We start from the raw sequence: 20,898 nt of genomic DNA on the forward strand, positions 1-20,898 counted from the left end.
TGAGTTTGGAGTAGAACTGGAACAGTGAAGAGGTATTTGGAACCAACTCTGGTTGACATCCTTTGTTCGGTAATGGTGAAGTGTTTTGTTCCCATGCCATTAAGAACTACATCAGCTGGCAGGCACTGTGGCCACACGGGCTAATGGAGCTCTCTTTTTAAAGACTATTGAAAAATAAGAGAAATTGAATGTTGAAAGGCCATTGGCTTTTAAGACCGGTTATAATTTAGAAATTACACTGGGTGAATTTTCCTGTTTTTAGACAAACGTCTTTAAAATAACATCTATCACGTAGTAGATACCGGAATAAACATTTTAAAATTTCCTCTGTATGTTTTTGAATTTTAAAAACAAATTGATTATTTTCAGTCTCCCAATATTTTTTTTCCACATAATTTAGAAACTCAATCTAAGATACAGTTTTCAAAACCTGGTAAAAAAAAAAACATGTCTTTGTAACATCTTCACTTGTGTGGTACCCATGGTAGGTACCACAGGAACTTGGGCACATGCTCAAGTGCACAGTCCTAGGCAAACTGCAGTAACAGGAAAGTCACTCAATGAACAAAATTTGACTTGAAAGCTAATTTTAAAGGGAATAGGTGCTATCGATTATCTTCTTCCAAAAAAGGTAGTGTGTGTTTGTTTTTAAGGTTGGTGCCTCCCAAACAAGACTTATGGCACACCTTGCAGGAAGTACGGAGTGCAGTTAGTTATCAGACAGCCTTCCGCAGCACTGCCTTCAGGACGGCCCTCAGTTGGAGAGCCTCAGACCACAATGCAGATATGAGGAAATCCAGGTAATTCATCAGGGAACTTGAGAGCAAAGGTTTTTTCATTAGAAGGGACTCCTGCCAAGCAGAAGCCACGCCCACTACCCCCACTAAATGCTGTTATTGGTGATAGCTCCTTGGGCATAGTTTGGCTTTGGCTGGTTGCATCTCAAAACTCGCTTTCCAGACACCAAGCTGACATACCCACCTACTCACCATTTGTCACCTCTAGCTAGTGGCCCTAGTGACTGCCTCTCTCCGGGTAGGGGCTCCTGCCTATTGGTCCAAGATGAGGGCCAATAAGCATTTGCTATGTATATTTCAGATATCCATCAACTAGGAGCATTTTCCCATCCTAGAAGTCTGGACCCCAAAGATGCCTCTTTGGGGTCTTTATACTCTTTTTCTTTCTCCAGAGAAACACTTTTAATAAAAGCATCAACAATAACAGTACTTGCCTGCATATAGGACATGGGAACTTTCAACATAATTTCATAAACAATGTAGTTGCTATACTTTTAATATAAAGAAACTTAACTATGTACATTGAGCAGAAGAAATTAAAGAGAACAACTCAAATAGCCTGGTAATTCTACCTGCTAGTCCACAAAATAATCTTATATCTGTGAGTATGTGACACAGTCCAGCCTAAACCAGTAATTACATGTCCAGAAAGCTTGGAAAGAGTGATTTTAGGAGTTTTCTGACCACTGACAAAGAAGTGGAACACCTTGATTACCTTTCAGATGAGTGGGCAGGAACGATTTCATCCAGTGAAGACACTGACGAATTAATACAAAAGTATGGGAACTAACAAAATCATAGGCAATGAAGAGAAGCAAGTTAGAAACTACACAAAGTAAAATTCTTGACTGACTTAGTGTCTGAGTCACAAAATCATACTCGGGTTCCATCATACTCAGAAACTTTTGTGGAATTGCATGCTGTATATCATCCATATAGATTTGGAATTTTATGGAATTGTTTGCTGTGTAGTACGTTATATTTTTTGACACCTCTAGACACATTTCATGGTACGGAGCTCTATACACCAAAGTATGAGTTTTATTGTCCTTCATGTGTGAATTAATGGGTTTTCAAGACTACTTTGACCATATGTTATTTTTCCTTTACGTTTTAATATCAGAAAATAATCCTCACGTGAGATGCAATGTCACTGCTCCTTTATGCCATGACGTGAGAAGAAAGCTAAATAAGACTGATGTCTGGAAGAACTGATTAATGTGCATCCTAGCATTCTGACTTTTTTTGGAGTTTCTGCACAAAACTCTAACGGAGAGAAGAACAGGAAACTTTACTGAGCATCTACTCAAACTAAAAACCTTACATATTTCATCTTATTTAGTCTTCATCAAGCGCCTTATGAAATGGAAACTATTACCTCCATTTCTTTGGGTGAAGAAATAGATTCAGAAAGTTTGGGTAATTTGCTCACAGTCACATTACTAATGAGTGGTACAATTATTCATGAGCTCCCACTCACAAAAGCAAACATAAAACTGTAACCACAAGCTCACCGCTTTCTATACAGAAGTGATCCCACAAGTTATTTGCAAGAGCGTTCTCAGGCTTGATACAACACTGTTTTGATGACGAGCTGAAAGACTTGCTATATTTTATACTTTGATCACACAAGGCCAGGAGTGTCTGTACGGTCTTCCTACCCAACTGCATGTTTTATATTTCTCCAGTGAAAATGTACTCTTCACAATCCTTGTGCTCTTTAAGAAGAACTTCAATATAGACCCACTAACAATATTTAAAGCACTTGCTGGGGGTGCCTGGGTGGCTCAGTCGGTTGAGTGTCCGACTTCAGCTCAGGTCATGATCTCGCAGTCCGTGAGTTCGAGCCCCGCGTCGGGCTCTGTGCTGACAGCTCAGAGCCTGGAGCCTGTTTCAGATTCTGTGTCTCCCTCTCTCTCTACCTCTCCCCTGCTTACATTCTGTCTGTCTGTCTCTCTAAAAAATAAATAAACATTAAAACAATTTTAAAAAAATAAAAATAAAAATAAAGCACTTGCTGTAGAAAGTGGATTCACAATTTGGGTCTTTAAATGCTAACTAAAAACTCCTAGCATGTGGAGGCCTGATTAAGGTATTCCTAACGTTAACTCTTCATGGAACGTAGAACGTGTACCCATATGCACTTCACACTATTTATGCACAAGTACTTTCAAATAAATTGCAGACCATGTAAGCGGCAGAAATCATCAAGTCTTGTATTCGTGTTCTATATTTAAATTAGAGTAAAGATCTCTTCCTACCAAGAAGATAAATATTCAGTTCAGAAACTGCATACGGTGTCTGTATTCTTGACTTATGCCCACAGGATGAGAAGTCTTCCTTGGTGTACATGAAGCAAGGCTTCTGGGGATACTGACACATGTGTACCAGATACTACTTGAGTTGGATCTCCTTCACTAGCCTCTCTCCCCAGTTCTTCCCCATCCCACAAGTGGGCCAACAAAGCTTTAGGAAACCCTGTCTTCAAATGAGCCTTTGAGATGATGGCATGGCAAAGGGCATGACTCTTGGGCAGAGTCTAGAGAAGATATGAACAAAGTTGAGGCCAGCAAGGGCATGGCAAGGGTAAGAAGTGGCATAAGAAACAGCCAGAGCCAAATGAGCCCCCATTGGGCAGGTAATCCTGCTAGGTATCTAGATACTTGACATGATGAGGACAAGAGGCCAGGGCAGATGATGGGCCACAGAAACAGAAGGCCTCTACCAGCTGCAGCAGTTTCCCAAAGATCATCAGGCAGAAAACAACCCAAGAGAGGCCCTTCTTCCACAGAGGAGGATGGTAATATGATGGACTTTTGGGTCAGAGAGATCTGGGTTCCAGTCCACCATGGTCACTTACCAATTGAGTAACCTAGGAGATGTACTTTATGTGTCAAAACCATCATTTCCTCATGGAAATGGTAATACCGTACCAACTTTGCAAAGTTACAATATAAATAAATCAAATAGGCATATAAATTGCTATCAAGTATTAAGAACCCAGTAGATATTAGTCCTCATTATTGTAGTTGTTCTATTCTCCCTAATTGTTTTCTTGTTCATGTTATCCTTAGGTTTTTCTAGAATTTAAAAGGAAATCTCACCTGTTTTTCCATGTAAGCCTATTTTTTTCATGTCCCTAAGAGCTCTCAATCCCAGCTTTCATAAAGAGATCTGTGACTTAGGGACTCTCTGAGGGGTGCTTAAGGGTTAACTGAGGAGAGATCAAAGGAGGAATCTCTTCCTCTTCTTCCTAAGTTTTGTGGAGGTAATGGTCTCATCTTTTCCTGAAAGGCAAAAAAAGAAAAAAAAGAAAAAAAATCAAATAAAAACTGAAAACCCCTCAAGAAACATTTAAAAATTTTTACATTGTAATCTTTGTACACTGCTATTCATAAATGTACAGAGTGCACTGACAAATTTACCAAATCTGACCGCGGGCAAAAAATAAGTCATTCGTAAAAGCTTAAAAATATTATAGGCACATATAGTAATCTTGATGCATTTTTTGAAATAAAATTCTGCTGCTCTGGGTGTCCAATAACTCATGGATGATTAAGTTGTTCAAGATTTCCAGTTAGCACACTAAGGGGGCCATTAGAAATTAGCAAGTAAATGAAATAATGAGCCTTGACTTTCTGAATTGTAAGAACCTAAATGTAACTGTTTCATTCCATCAAACTAAAACATGAGTACTCATTTTATGAGTAGTGCATCCCTAGTCATTAATCCAAATCTGAATTTGGTGTATAAACTACCCCCAGGAAGGAAGAGTCATGTATTGATATAAAAATGCAAATATTTGGAACACAAAATATGGAAAATCGCCATCAGATAATTAGAGCTTTCAAACCCTGCTGACTTCTGGCAGCTGTCTGGAGAATTTACAATCAGAACTGGAACAGAACATAACAGAAGTAAAAGGAAAAGAACCTTTGGGAAAATTTATTTCTAATGGTAGCAGTAAAATTGTGTGATAGGCGTCCTGAGTAGAACTCATGGAGAGAATACCAATGGCGGGAGACATGATATCTTGGAGGACGTGGACATCCAAGGCAGGTTATCAGCAACACAAATAAGCTATAAAACACAGCAAGAAATGGCAACAAATTAATGGGTCAATCATCCCCAGATCATGAAACTCAACAGGTGACTGGAACAAAGTTTATATGACACAAGAACCACAGCGATCTGTTTTTGTCACTTCACTGAAATGGATTTTGAGCCATAAAGAAAAAAAAGGGGGGGGTGGTCTGCAAGTACTCCTTCACTCATTCATTCCATTAGTCAGTATGCATTTTTTTTTTAGTCAGTATGCATTTTTTAGAGTACATATGATGCTCTGGGCACCTGGGTGGCTCAGGAGGTTGAGCGTTGGACTTTGGTTCAGATCATGATCTCACAGTTCCTGAGTTCGAGCCCCACATCAGCTTTGTGCTGCAGAGCCTGTTTTGGACACTCTGCCTCCCTCTCACCCTGTCCCTTCCTTACTCTCTCTCACTCACTCTCTCTCAAAAATTAAAAAAAAAAAAATCTTCTTTAATTTAAAAAAAAAGAACACATACGATGCTCAGATCATGACGGAGAGCTTCTAAGGTTCACCTGACCACTTATGTCATTCATTGTATCACTCATACCCCACTTCCAGAAAACATATTCCATTTGGCTGAATCACCTCTCCAGTCCAAAGTATTCATTGTACAGTCAATTACATCCATGGGAATCTTTCCCTGGACAGAAAAATACCAAATGTAAAGATACACAGGAAGAAAAAAAAAAAAATGGATGGCAGCCTTATTTACAGGGGTGAAACCTAAAAATAAAAGGTATATTCATCAGTGGGAAAATGAATGATTGGATTGCAGTTTATCCATAACATGAAATAGTATATAGCCTTTTTAAAAAATGAGTTCAGGAGCGCCTGGGTGGCTCAGTCGGTTAAGCGTCCAACTTCGCCTCAGGTCATGATCTTACGGCTCATGGGTTCGAGCCCCACATCTGGCTCTGTGCTGATGGCTCAGGGCCTGGAGCCTGCTTCAAATTCTATGTCTCCTTCTCCCTCTCTGCCTCTCCCCTGCTCATGCTCTCTCTCAAAAATAAATAAGCATTAAAAAATTTTTTTTTAAATGAGTTCAATCCATACCAGTTAACTTGAGGGAATTTAACAACTTATTGTTGACTTATAGAAGCAATATGGAGAGACGCATATATAATGGAGTTCACTTTTGTAAAACAATGAGTTAAAAAAGTGCCCTGTTATGTGTGTTTGTATATGATCGTATGCATTGAGAAGGATATGGAGAGATGCACATATAGCAGTTAAAAATGACCAGTGGGAGGGAGAACATAAAAAAAAGATTTAATATGTAATGTCAAAAAATCCCAGCACGTGTCATATATCATTTAAGTAAAATTTAAGGTGTGTGCTGTGTAGGCATGAAATGTTATGGTAGTTATCTCAGGGTGATAAACTTTAGATGGCTTTCCTTTTCTACCTTGTACTTTAAAATATTTTTTTTTAACTTAAGTATTTTTAAGAAATTTGATGTTACAAAATTTTAAGTCACCAGGCCAGAGGTGCCTCATATTAAAGTCACTTTAAAAAGTCCTGAACACTGGAGTGTTTTCCATATTTCCTTCCGTCAGGAAGATGTGAGTTGATGACTCATGTTGATGCTCGTTTTGATGTTGGGCATGTGACTACAATATTACACTTCTACACACTCTATTCAAGCTTCACCTTATGCTTTGTTTGGACTTAATTTCACTATGGAAATCAACATATTCATTAAATCTTATAAGAATATTATTCACAAATACTGGAAGGCATTATGTAATTGTCTTCCCAGAACCTGCAGCCCCAAAATGATCTTTCTGCCTGAAACAGGCCCAATTTCTACCCAACACGTGATACGACAATGTAACGATGTTCTCCCTTTTATTGCTCTATAGATCGTGAGGACCTCAGCTAAGCATCCACATTCCCATAGTCATGAAATAACCAGGACCTGATTAGCTTTGCAGAGTGACGTAGCAGAAAAGTTCCAATCATTTTGTGATGAAGAGAATTAAACATGATGATAACAGAAGTTTCTTTTACAAAATAAATGTTCAAAAGGAATTTTAGCTTTTTATAAACATTACGTAGGACAGACTCAAGAGTTTAGAAGTTCACTCAAGATTCCTTATACTGGGTATAAACCAAGTAGACCAAATGACTTCCCAGGGGGTGAGGCTCCTGGAGGTGGGTTTCCAGGGATTCGTAATACCGGTGGATACACAGCAGTGGCACTAAAAACAGGGAGGAGGTCATCAGATATGACGGTCCCTCCTCCAAGGGCAAACAGCATCAAAGTCACAGGCAAAGTAGCTTCCAAGGTGGTCCACCCCATGATAATTTATGAGTCAAATTATGTACGTTGCTTTCCAGTTTTCATAGCATTTTTGCATACCTCATCCCCTGACTTTAACCCATATGTTTAGTATTAACTGTGTTCCAAATATTTTCCTTCCTTCATAGCAACCCTAGTGTATAGGAAAGAAAACTGAGGCAGGCAGATTTCAAAAGTTATCTAAGAAAAAACAGCTGATAAGGTAAATTACAATGTGTTGTCTGTGTGACCTTTGCAGAAGAGCCAGAATGCAAGCTCCATGAGGACAGGGGCATTTTTTGTTACATTTACCACGGCCTCTCTAGTGCCTAAGACACTCGGCAGCGCGTGAGAGGCTTTTGGTAAATATCTGTTGGGTAGATGAATGACTCCATTCGCTATAATATTGTTCTTTACATTCTATTCAAACTTAAAGAAAGGCTTATCAATAAGGCATGGCCAGAGCCTGCAGGAAGGAACACAGCATAGATTAAACCAATTAGTTTTAATTCCAAATGCTTAAAATGCAAACATTTCCCACTGATTAGAAGACAGTGTTGTAAAAAAAAAAAATGTAATTACATATTCATCTTGATGAGACCTTTTATCTGTTCTTTCTGTGCACATATCTATAATAATTCTCATAATAGAAAACCTCGGGGAGTCCCATGGCAACAGGAAGAGATAGGATGCTTTGTCAAGGAGAGATACTCAACTTCCATCATTTTATGATTCAATTTACCCATGAAGCAGGGAAGAGGAAGTACAGAAAAAGATAAAAAAGAAAACAGAGGAAGAAAAGGAAAATCATTATCTCAGTGAATCATCAATATTTTCCAGGTAGATGCATCCATGGAGTTAATAAACTGACAGGCAGTTCTGATGTGTTTCCTGTTCTCCCACTGCTCTCCACAGTTTTATTCACTGTCCTCCCCATTCTCTCTGCAAACACACCGAGACACTCCTCTCAGCCCTGTTGACTCTGAGTGCCACCCACAAACGGTGCATCACTGAGCACCCAGATTGCCCTTTGGTTTCTTTCTTACCTGATTCCCTTCCTGGCTGCTGACCACTGCCCCCTGCCCATCTCTCCCCCTGCCCTCTAACTGCCCTCACAGCTCTCTGCCTCTGCACCCCAGCACCTTCCCAGGGACCTTACCCTTTGCCACAGCATCAACAGCCCTTTTCCAAATCTGAATCTCCACCCCCAACCCTCCCAACACCGGCATCTCCACCTTTGTGCAAGGCATCTTCCAAAACAGAAGGTAACTCACAGGTCAAATGCTGCAGAAAGATAGACAAAGGGAACGACTGAGACCAAAGTCACTGGCTTTGGGATCTAGGAGGTCACTGAGCGTGACGCACAAAGAGCGTTTTTATAAAGTGTAGGGAGAAGCTATACGAGGAAGCTAAGCATTGCCCACCCAGCCAGAAAGAAACAACTCTCTTCACTTCTAATCTCTCCCTATTCTGACGTTACCCCTCATATCCAACCTTTTTCTTCCTACTCCTCCTTAACTCAGAATCACATTCTCTCTCACACTTTCCTTCCCATCTGAACCACTGCTGCTACTGTGTTTCATCCATTCCCAGAGGTTCAAGTTTCACCCTCTGAAAGTGTCTCCCTGGATCATTCTGAACTACTGCGTTAAGAGGATCAGACTGAACCCCTTCACCTCGATATACTCTAGTCAATTGTCCTTTGGTCATGAACTGAACCCAATTCAATTTGGTCATACACAGTTCTGAGGACAGAGAATTGTTGTATGCAATCCTATTCTAAAATGTGATATAGGTGAAAGCCAGCATCTCCTCTACGACCTGTCCATTGGGCTATAACACAAGCGCATTTCAGACCAAATTCTGTTACCTAAGTATATTTGTTAAACAAATATAATTCGTAAGGAGGCACACAAGTGTTCATCCATCTGTTTGCAAGCTCCATGCACTCCAGTTCTCTATGCTTCCAGCGATCCAATTACCACTCTACACTAAATGTTTAATGAAGACAAAATGATAGGGGTGTCTGGGTAGCTTAGTTGGCTGAGCGTCCAACTCTTGATTTCAGCTCGGGTCATGATCTCACGGTTGGTGAGTTCAAGCCCCGCGTCGGGCTCTGCACTGAAAGCACAGAGCCTGCTTGGGATTCTCTCTCTCCCTCTCTCTGCCCCTCCCCTGCTGTGCTCTCTCCCTCCCTCTCAAAATAAATAATTTAACATTTTTTAAAAAGACAAAATGATAATATTCCAGAGGCAGAATTCTGTTTTCCCTTACAGCTGGCTTCAGGAAACCAGAATCCTTGGACTCGATTACTGGACACAGGATAATTAAGGATTCAATCTTGGAGTCATCCCTAGTGTCCTTGCTAGACTCTTAACATCCTATTCACTCAAGGTCAGAAGGACACAGAGGGCCTCTAAGTAATGTTAACCAACCGATGCAGTTTGAATACATTTAATTTTACCACTGAGAACCCACTTCTGACATTTAGTGGGTTATTAAGCGAAATGTCTGATGTCTGAGGATTTTATTTAACATTTATATAACACTATGTGGCAGATACCCCTCTAAACTGTACACACAGACTAACTCATTAATCCTCTTAGCAACCTATAAGGTAGTCACCAATATCCCTTTTTGTTTTTTACCCCCATTCTGTAGATTCAGAAACTGAAGTGCATAGAAGTTAAATTCCTGGAATGTTATAACTAGCAGATAACAGAGCCAGGATTCAAACTAAGGCAGTCTGATTCCAGGGTTTATGGTCTTCACGGGTCCTCTGTCGCTCCGGATAACAGAAGCATTTATAAAAGCTAGCCTGGAATGCAGTTTTTCTGATTAGGATACTAGCTAAGTCAAGGACTACTTGGGTTGTAGCTTAACCTGAGTGATAATGACAGCACAATGGCCCACACTCCACACTGAAGGATTTTAAAGTACACAACTAACACAACACTAGTTAACTCTGTGCTCTAGTAGTATGTTAGTGGGGAACTCTGGTTTTTACAAGATCTCATGCACCAATTATTTAGGCTTGTGGATCTCGTTTCTCCAACTCTACTGTCTATTCCTTGTGCTGGTAACCATTCGGCGTACTTCTTTGGTAAGCATAGAATCATGGAATCTATATATAAAGACACTTGGAGTTCAACTAGTCTAACTGCCCTTCTGAACTTTTCGATCTCTGTTTACATCATCACTGTCAGATGACATGGTAGCTTTTGCGTGACTATATTCATTTGGAGCATACTCACTCTCTCGGGGCAGCCACCTTTGTTGCTAAACATTTCTGACTGCAATAAAGTTCTTTCTTATGTTAAGCAGGGATGCTTTCTTCCCCAAGCTTCCACTGAACTGATCACTGTTGTACGTGGCCATTCAGAGGTAGAACTTATGGAAACAAAGCACACCCCCAACAAAATAGTTACAAAGATACAGTGCTTCCTAGGGTTGCCGGCATGGAGGATGTGAGTCACCAGACAAGAGGGATGGTGTTGGGAATAATGGCACAGACATGCAAGACTCAGAGAAGAGAGGCAGATGAGCACAGGTGTGATCAGGGAGGGTTCTGCCAGAGGTGGCACCAGAATGGCCAAGGATATAGTAAGCAAATAATAAATTTGTTGATGGATGGGTTAGGCTAGTAGTAAGCAATCTGGTATCTAAGCATGATTCCTTTTACTCTTAATTCTTGACTTCTACTTTTTGTTGGTCATGACTCAAAACCCAGCTGTGGAAATTCCCCAAAGGTGGCTAATTGCTCATTTCATGCAATCTGAGGCAGAAACACAAATCAGCAAGCCTCAGGTGATGGTGTCACACTTGTGAGCCTGCCTCCAGTGAGCTGCTGATTTTGAATTGCAAGTCGCTGATTGCTAAGTGGTTCACATGGACCAAAACTGCACTGCAGGCCTGGGCAAGATGCGGATAACAAATTACAGATCTTTCCAAGTTAGAAAACCCCATTCTTTTTTTTTTTAATTTTTTTAACATTTATTCATTTTTTGATGGAGAGAGACAGAGCACAAGCAGAGGAGGGGTAGAGAGAGAGAGAGGGAGACACAGAATCTGAAGCAGGCTCCAGGCTCCGAGCTGTCAGCACAGAGCCTGACACGGGGCTCGAACTCACAAACCGTGAGATCATGACCTGAGCGGAAGTCGGATGCTTAACCGACTAAGCCACCCAGGCGCCCCCATTCTTTATGTGATAATAAGAATAATGAAAAAATATCACTAACAAGAATGCCTGGGCAGTACTTCACAATTGTAAATGTGTAGTACTTTTGATTCAGATGCACTCAGCATCCTTTGCTTGAATAAAGGGACTCACAGAAGTCACGATACCCATCAAATCAAACTCTTAGTAAATACCACATCTGATCGCACAGTTCAGATATTTAGACATCCAATTGAATCAATAAATTTAAGACCAACAATTAAAAAGAAATGCTGTATAAAAATTGTACCTCGATGATAATAAGCTTCAGTAGTCACCAAAAAAGATGACTGAGCCAGTAATAAAGGTCAACAGTAAACGTAAAAAGAAATCGATCTACACAGCATCTCCTCTGAGCTCCACCCTTTGGTCATTGGGTTCTATACATTGTCTTGCTTACTAGTCTCCCCTGTAAGTCAGGGATCTGCATTTTACCGACAAAGAATCTAAGTCTCAGAGAGGTAGCCTCCCCTTCTGGGAGATTAAAGATACCAAGCCAAATGTAGGGAATTCCAAAATTCAATAATCTATGTTATCATATTTTTTTTCCTAAAGGGTGCTAGGAATACCACTGGCCGTATGTGAGATGATTCTTGGTGTCCATACATGGACATTTTCTATGTTTTGATTTAATACGAACTTGAGGGGTAATAAACAGTTTTATATTTAAGGGAATGATACAAAATGTTTTTAAAATAAATTGAAGTTTTTTAAAGTTGCTCAATTTAAATAAAAATGTTAAATATTACAAATAATAATACAATTGCCTGGCAGATGTGTTACCACAGGATGTCACGGCAAAAATTATAATGGTGCATGAGATGTCTAAATTTGAAAAACCAAGAGCTACATCATGCTGCCTCCCCACAGGCAGCAATTAACAACTGGATTGACACTGAACTGTTGTCCACAGTACATTCTACACATGCTAAAGGAAGTAATTCCAGAAGATCTTGAATCAGTGTTTTGTTGTTGTTGTTGTTGTTAGTTTTGTTGTTGTTGTTGTTGTTGTTGTTTTGGTAGAAATGGAACTTTAACTTCCACACAGAAGTACACTCCATGTAAACTTTTATGTGTTCTTTTTATATGTTTGCCCCATTTGTTTCATGCTGGGACATCTGGTCTGCCCTGATAAACAATGTGGACTTTAAAGAGCAGCAAGTGGGGCGCCTGGGTGGTGCAGTCGGTTAAGCGTCTGACTTCAGCCAGGTCACGATCTCGCGGTCCGTGAGTTCGAGCCCTGCGTCAGGCTCTGGGCTGATGGCTCAGAGCCTGGAGCCTGTTTCCAATTCTGTGTCTCCCTCTCTCTCTGCCCCTCCCCCGTTCATGCTCTGTCTCTCTCTGTCCCAAAAATAAATAAACGTTGAAAAAAAAAAAATTTAAAGAGCAGCAAGTTTGAGGGCAGGAGAGAAGAGCACACCTGTTCCATCGGCCATCCAGAAAAGGAGAAACAATTATAAATACAAACATTCATATTTTTGTTCCTACAATCTACTCAAAAATAGTAAACAGGTCACATCCAATTCTTCCTCGTGAAATACGAAAATAGAGTTAGATGATAAAAAGCAAAAAGCCATCTTGAAGGGTCAGGGTGCCCAGGGCACCTAATTATTCTCTTATTCAACAAATACTGATTGATAATCTATTATGTAGCCAAAGACATATGTGATGAGGACACCACAGTAGAGGACAAAAGAACCTGGAGGAATAAAGTGTGTTGGTAAATACTTAAACAACCAACTTTGCAGGAAGGTTGGGGGAGGGGAGGAACCTAGCCTATAGCATCTGCCAATTTCCATAGTGTATATACTCCTACCCTAGATAGCTTCCAGCTTTCGATGTGCTATCTCTGATAGTGGGGTTGGGAAAAGATGACCACAATAGGTTGTTGCAGTCAGCTCCAGCTGAGTCTTTCTCTACTGGCCTTTCCAGACAGAGAGGTAGTAATAAAAAATCATACAAATAAATTTAAAATTGCAGCTGTGATAAATCTTCCTCATAAAAGCTACATAGAGCCAAGAGTACCTATTATGGAGGAATTTGACGTAGGCATAGGTGTTGAAGGCTTCTCTGGGCCAGCGACACTTGAGTTGAATTATGATAAATGTGAGGAAGTTAACGTACTGAAGAAAAGAGGGAAAGGTAACAGTACAAATAGAGGCCTTATGGCAGGACAGCCAGAGGCGAAAACAAGGGATAGAAAAGAAAGTCAGCATGGCTGGAGTCTAGAAAGCAAGGGTGAGAAGGATAGAAAATAAGACTGGATAGTATATGAGGGTTTGGCATTGCAAGGTCTTTTACATCATGCCCAGAAGTGCCTTAACCTGAGAGAAATGGGAAGGCAGTGAAGTCGGTTTTGTTTTGCTTTTGCTTTTATTTTGGCATGTTTAAGAAGGATTATAAAATAGTAGAAATTAACTTTTGAATTGATCACTCCAAAGAATGGATCAGGGGGAGATTACAGAGTACGCAGGTAGACCACTAAACAGCCTCTACTGAAGCCCAGGATAGAGATCCAAGTGGCTCAGTTTAGGGTGATGGTGGTAGAGATGGAGAAAAGCAGAGTTTTGAGAGTTATTTAGGAGACAAAATCAAGAAGTCTTGATAAAGGCTTAGATATAGAATGTAAAGGCAAGGGAGGTGTCGAGAATGACTTCTGTGAAGATATACACAAATACATGTCCAATGGTTCCATTAAAAGGAGTTCACCTCGTTAATCATGAGGGAAAATGAAAATTGAAACCACAATCAGATATTATTCACAGCCAGCAGAATGGCTAAAATCAAAAAGACCGATAACACCAAATGCTGGTACAGATGGGGAACAACTGGAATTTTCATATGCTGCTGGTAGGAATATGAAAAGGCACAGCCATTTGGATAAATCTTTTCCAGCTTATTATAATGTTGAATATAAACGTATTTGTGACTTAGCAACTACACTCTGTACAATAAAGGATTAACTTTGCCCAAAGAAAGATTTGGCCCTTTGCCCCCAGCCCCTGAGTGATAATCTCTAAGCCTTTGGAATATCCTGTCTGATAGGAGTGTCTTTGTTTACTTTGGGCCACACCAGATACTGATTTACGTGTAGGCCAATGTGATTTGTGGCCAAGGGGTATCAGCTCAACCTCTGGATGGGGATGTCAGTCATGTGGAGTAGTCAGCTGGGTCTCCATGGCCAAACCCCAATATAAAGTCTGGATACCAAAGATCAGGTGAACTTCTCTGGTTGGAAATACCTTGTACATATTGTCGTCACACATCATGCCTGTGTTCTCCCTAAGCACTGTCCCTTTGACTCCACTGGGAAAGGATAATTGGAAGCTCACACCTATTCTCTCCTAGACTCTGCTCTCTTTCCCCATTTCTAATTTTAATCTCTAAATCTTAATAAACTATAAATATGAGCATAACAGTTTGTTGAGTTCTGAGTCCTTCTAGAAAACTAGTGAAGCTGAGGGTGATCTTGGGGACCCCAAACCTGCACATTCCTAGGTATTTACCCAAGGTAAATAAATGAAACATGTGCCCCCCACCCAAGATCTGTACAAGAATGTTCTTAGCATTCTTACTCAAAATAACCCCAAATTGGAAACAATCCAGTAGCTACCAATAGGAAATGAATAAGCAAATGATGATATATTCATTCAATAAAATACTACTCAGCAAGAAAAATGAACAAATTACTGATATACATATAAGAGTTATATAATCCTGTTATATATAAAACAACATGCACCACAATGTGTTAGGCAAAAAAGTATGCTAAGTAAAAGGAGCCAGACACAAAAGACTGAATGCTGTATGATTCCATTTAAATGAAGAAAAAAAAATAGGCAGAATGGATCTCTGGTGTCAGAAGTCAGAAAGTCATTGGTTCTGGGGAGTGGATTAACTGTAAAAGAGGAGAACAGAAGTTCCTGGGGCGATGAAAACGTTCTGTGTCTTGTTTTGTGTAACTGGTATATGGGTAAACGATTGTCGAGACTCCTCAAACTGAGCAAATGGTGGTTTTGTATTCCATAAATGTTGGTTGTACTTAATTTAACAAGTTAAAAAAAATAAAGCACAGGAAAGAACAACCGGTGGCTTTCTGGCCTGAGTAACTGGGTGAAGGCTGGTGACATTCACTCTGACAGGAACAATGGAAGAGATAACCAGGTCTCTAGGGAACTGTGGCTTGGTATTCATTGAAACTTAGAACGCAGCATGAAGCTCTGAGCACAGAGGCCTAAACAGAGCAGGAAATTCAAATCAGTCAACTTTAAATCAAACGTCAAGTGCCGCGCCAAACTGACATAGGGCAAATTCTTCCTGGAGGTGAAGCCTAGACACAAGTTTTGGAGGCCAATTAAAAACCCTCATGTCAAGCAAAAAGGACAAAAGGATGTCTCATCATCTATGGGTGTTTCTTCACCCATGTGTAAGGCCTTGCTCTGAGTACTTGGGATACATCAGTGACCAAAACAGACAAAAATCCAGACCCATACACTTCTTCAATTTACATTCTGGTGACATTTTAGTAAAGGAAGTGGGAGCTCCGGAGCATTGTTAAACACCTAATGGGTGGATGAATATGTGATGGATAGATATATTATGCCAGAAATTGTCTTGGGAAAAAAGAGAAGAGGAGGAAATATAATAAAAGCACAAAATATTGCAAAAAGGTTCTGGTAGAATGGAAAAAAAAAATGAAATTACAGCTACTACCAAGAGGGGGCAACAGAGAGTCACTGTCAGGGCTCCTACAGTCAGCAAGGTAGCTAGCTCCTTAGTGCTTTGGAACTAAAATAGTAACCTGAAGCCAAAACCCCACAGTGCTTTGAGGCCCAAAGAGGCTGAGGAGATCCCAATATAAGCCACAAGTAGGTACAGAAGTAGAAGTATATCAGGGTTCCCTGTGACTTACAGATTAAACCCATGCTCTTGAGGAAGACAGACTATGTCCTCGTGACCAGGACTCCATCCACCATCTAGGTGCCAGCTCCTACCTATTTCCACCTTGGCAATGTGGAATCTCCACTCCTGGTCCCTCACACACACTGTGCTACTTGATCTCTCTGCAAATGAGCACCTGCTGATTGCTCAGCTTATAATGGCCGTCTGTGTATCTGGCTAACCTCCCCTTCAAAATTTCAACTCAGATATTATTTCCTCTCAGAAGTCTTCCCTGGCCTTTTATTTCTTTCTAAGTGCCTTTCTCTACACTCCTGCTGTACCCTGTGACCTGTGCCTGTGCTCCACTATGTCTATACCGGGAGACCCTTGCCCTGGGCCCAAGCTTTCCACAGCTCCAAGCCTCCTCCCAGTGGGGGAATCCTCAGGGCCAATGCCCACCTACCACCTTATACAACCCTTCCAGATTATACTACCCTGGTCCCAGAAATCTCTGTCCAAATGGCCTAGAGCCCATTCCAAGGACTTGGAGAGTGTACCCATAAGATTAGAGGTAGTCAAAGGCCAGTTGTCTGTGTCCAAGTGGATGCATTCTGGGCATTTGGACTGGGGTGTCCATATGCATACTCGTTAATCCTCTCAGTATGGGTGGGGGTAAGAGAAGGGATGTAGCTAAAGGTCGGCATCTGGCTTTCCTTTGCTGCCATGCTTCCATGTGGAATTCCACGGGGTCCCACAATTCTAGATTCAAATCTGTTCATACAGGTGTATTTATCAAGAGTACTGGGTGTTGTATGTAAGTGGTGAATCACGGGAATCTATTCCCAAAGCCAAGACTACACTGTATATACTATATGCTAGCTAACTTGACAATAAATTATTTAAAAAACTAATAAAGATAGAAGAATAGAACATATCTTACTTAGCAACTGTCTATCAGTTGGATTTACAAATTTCAAATCTTTAGATATATGGCACATGGGACTCATTCTTTCCCCAGGCCCTACAAGTGTTATGTGCAGACCTAAGCACTGACCAACATTTACTAAAATGTTCTTGCTTAGAAGTTTGTCTTCCTCCATGAGGATGTGAGCTTCTAAAGCACAAGGATTGGGGCACTTGGGTGGCTCAGTCGATTAAGTGTCTGACTTTGGCGCACATCATGATCTCGCGGTTGGTGGGTTCAAGCCCAAGTCAGGCTTTGTGCAGACAGCTCGGAATTTGGAGCCTGCTTCAGATTCTGTGTCCCCCTTCTCTCTCTGCCCCTCCACCACCCACACTCTGTCTGTCTCTCTCCCTCAAAAGTAAAAATAAAGACATTTAAAAAACTAACTAGGGGGGCACCTGGGTGGCTCAGTCGGTTGAACGTCTGACTTCAGCTCAGGTCATGATCTCACATCTCGTGGGTTCAAGCCCTGTGTCAGGCTCTGTGTTGACAGCTCAGAGCCTGGAGCCTGCTTCAGATTCTGTGTCTCCCTCTCTCTGTCCCTCCCCCACTCACACACGTGTGTGTCTCTCTCCCTCAAAAATAAACATTAAAAAAAAGTTTTTAAATAAATAAATAAATAAATAAATAAATAAATAAATAAATAAAAAGTAAGTAGGTTGGGAAAGAGGGACAGCCCTGGCCCTACCACTTACCCATTGTGCAACATCCGGTTAAATATCCTCCCTGGGCTTCTATATCCTCATCTGTAAAGTGGGAGTTATAGTATCCCACCATGTGAAGAGCCTGGCACCTGGTAAGCATTTAAAATGGTGTCTAGTATTTTTATTATCACTGACTGTGTCACTTGTTTATACTCTTTGCTGGCCCTGGCAATGAAAAGAAAGTAAGGTGAGGAAATTATCTAGATATGTCAGTGGTCTTCAGAATAGAAGCAATAGCGATAGATAGATAGATGATAGATAGATAAATAGATAGATAGATAGATAGATAGATAGATAGATAGATAGATAGATAGACAGATAGGAAATAGAAGTAGATAACTCTATATCTCTATGGTTATCTGTACCTAAATTTATCTATAGATATAGATGAAAGACAGAGATTTATTATGAGTAATTGGCTATTCAATTATGGAAGCCAACAAGTCCCAAGACCTGTAGGGCAAGTTGACGAGCTGGAGACCCAAGACAGCCTAGTCCAAAGGCTAGTAGGCTCAAGACCTAGGAGGAACCATTGCTTCAATTTGAGTCCAAAGGCAGGGAAAAAGCTGACATCCCAATTCAAAGACAATCAGGAAGAAAGAATTCTCCCTTATTGGAGGAAGGGTCAGAATTTTCATTCTCTTCAAGCCTTCAGTTGATTGAATGAAGCCCATCTACATCAGGGAAGGCAATCCACTTTGCTCAGTCTACATTTAAATGTTAATTCCATCCAAAAGTACCCTCCCAGAAACACCCACCCAGAATAATGTTTGACTAAATATCTGGGCAACCTGTGGCCCAGTCAAGTTGACACACAAAATTACCTACCATGGTATTCAGCCAGAAAAGTTTGTGTTAAAGAAATGGTAACTGGAAATCAACATTTTAGTCATTCCTGGTTTATTGACCTAATTAGTTTTTTTTTCATACCCTTAGATTATGGAGAAAAACACATTTCACTTATTAAGATTTATATTCATGCCCATCATAAAACACTTCATTTCAATACAGAATAATTAATGGCCATGGAAATGGATTTCAAGGAAATTAATTTCACTTCTAGGAAAAAAGAGCATCTGTTCCTTTTAGAAATAAAGTATCTGCAAACAACTTTTGATTACTCTGCAAACCATTTATTCCAAAAATGATTAATACCATTAAACGGCACTCCTTGGGGTGACTGGGTGGCTCAGTCAGTTAAACGTCTGACTTCGGCTAAGGTCGTGATCTCTCAGTGTGTGAGTTTGAGCCCCGAGTCAGGGCTCTGTGCTGACAGCTCGGAGCCTGGAGCCTGCTAAGGATTCTGTGTCTCCCTCTCTCTCTGCCCCTCCCCAGATCATGCTCTGCCTCTCTCGGTCTCTCAAAAATAAATAAACATTAAAAAAAAAAAAGAGCACTCCTTTGTGCTCCTCCACTCCTCTGTGAAGAATTGGAAACATATGTCCACACAAAAAATTGTACATGAATGTGCATAGATAATAGCCAAAGGATTGGAAAAACTCAAATGTCAATCAACTGATGAATTGATAAACAAAATGTAATAGATCCCTACAATAGAATATTGTTCCATCATAAAAAAGGAATTTCACACATGCTTCATAGATAAACCTCAAAAACATTATGCTAAGTGAAAGAAGCCCAACATAAAAGGCTACACATGCGGTGATACTATTTATACGAAATGTCTAGAATGAGCAAAACATAAAGACAGAAAGTAGATTAGTGTCTGCCAGGGCCTAGAGGGAGTGAGGAATGGGAGTGACTGACAATGGGTGGGAGTTTCTTTCTGGTGTGATAAAAATTTTCTGGAATTAAAGGATGGATGGATGCATAAATTTGTGACTATACTAAAATCCCTGAATTAAATTTCAAAAGAATGATTTTTATCTCAACCTGTTTTTTTTTAAGTATCTATTATGCTTGCCTTCCTTAAAAGCAGTATATATTTGAAAACATTTAAATATAGAAATGATTTAGGGCAATAAAAAGATTCAGAACAGGATTCTTTCATCTAAGCTCCCATAAAATGTTTCTAAGCTTATTAATAAATACACCTAGGGAACAGTATAGGGTGTTAAAATTTGTTTTGTTTAATGCCCTCGTTTTAAAAGGAGACTCATTAAAAAAAAATAAATAAATAAATAAAAAATGGGGCGCCTGGGTGGCGCAGTCGGTTAAGCGTCTGACTTCAACCAGGTCACGATCTGGCGGTCCGTGAGTTCGAGCCCCGCGTCGGGCTCTGGGCTGATGGCTCAGAGCCTGGAGCCTGTTTCCGATTCTGTGTCTCCCTCTCTCTCTGCCCCTCCCCCGTTCATGCTCTGTCTCTCTCTGTCCCAAAAATAAATAAACGTTGAAAAAAAAAATTAAAAAAAAAAGGAGACTCAAAGTTTAATAATACTCAAAGATTTCAGGGTCACACTGACATAGATTCAATTTTAAAAATTCAATCTTTGGTCCCTGGAGAAAAAAATAGCACAGAAAGGTTTGGCACAGAAAATGTTGCCCATCGTGCTTGGAGGCTCACAGCCCCTGAGCCACCTCTTCTGGAAAGCGGAATGAGTGAAAACTTACCTACCACCACAGGGGCAATCACCACGCCACACGGCAGAAGTAAACAGCACTGGATACTTTATTAGAAAATTTGTCCTTTCCAAACTTTCACTCCAACTTCTCAGGTGGAACAATTGGATTGCTGGACAACTCTCCATTTGAACTGAAATCCCTAATCTTTGGAGAACTGCCCGTTATCCTCAGTGCTGGCTGGAACAAGGAAGGAGGCTGCAGAAACAGCACTCCTTATCTGATCGAGTATATGGGGGACTCGTCTAGAAGCAAAAGGAATACACATTGCTCTAAGGCTTTTGTCACTGGCAGTGCTTTGAAAATCCCATCTTGCTCTGAAATAACCAATTCTATAGGTTTTCACTGAAAACCTATGGCCTTTATTTCTCTCTGTGATAGAGAG

General features: G+C 40.5%; 1 protein-coding gene and 1 long non-coding RNA gene across 2 annotated transcripts in view; both read right to left on the reverse strand.

Moving 5' to 3' along the window:
- Positions 1–3,772: 3,772 nt before the first annotated feature.
- RBM46 (RNA binding motif protein 46) overlaps positions 3,773–20,898 on the reverse strand; it is a 126,321-nt gene continuing 109,195 nt past the window's right edge. The window contains exon 5 of the mRNA XM_045055747.1: positions 3,773–4,084. Within this exon, the coding sequence (XP_044911682.1) occupies positions 4,023–4,084 (62 nt within the window). The 3' untranslated portion in view covers positions 3,773–4,022. The remainder of the gene's footprint in view (positions 4,085–20,898) is intronic.
- The window catches only part of LOC123384903, a 30,053-nt gene continuing 13,882 nt past the window's right edge, over positions 4,728–20,898 (reverse strand). Inside the window, exon 2 of the long non-coding RNA XR_006596645.1 lies at positions 4,728–4,877. This is a non-coding gene — a long non-coding RNA (uncharacterized LOC123384903). The remainder of the gene's footprint in view (positions 4,878–20,898) is intronic.

This window comes from Felis catus, chromosome B1, assembly GCF_018350175.1.
Source record: "Felis catus isolate Fca126 chromosome B1, F.catus_Fca126_mat1.0, whole genome shotgun sequence".
NCBI lineage: Eukaryota > Metazoa > Chordata > Mammalia > Carnivora > Felidae > Felis > Felis catus.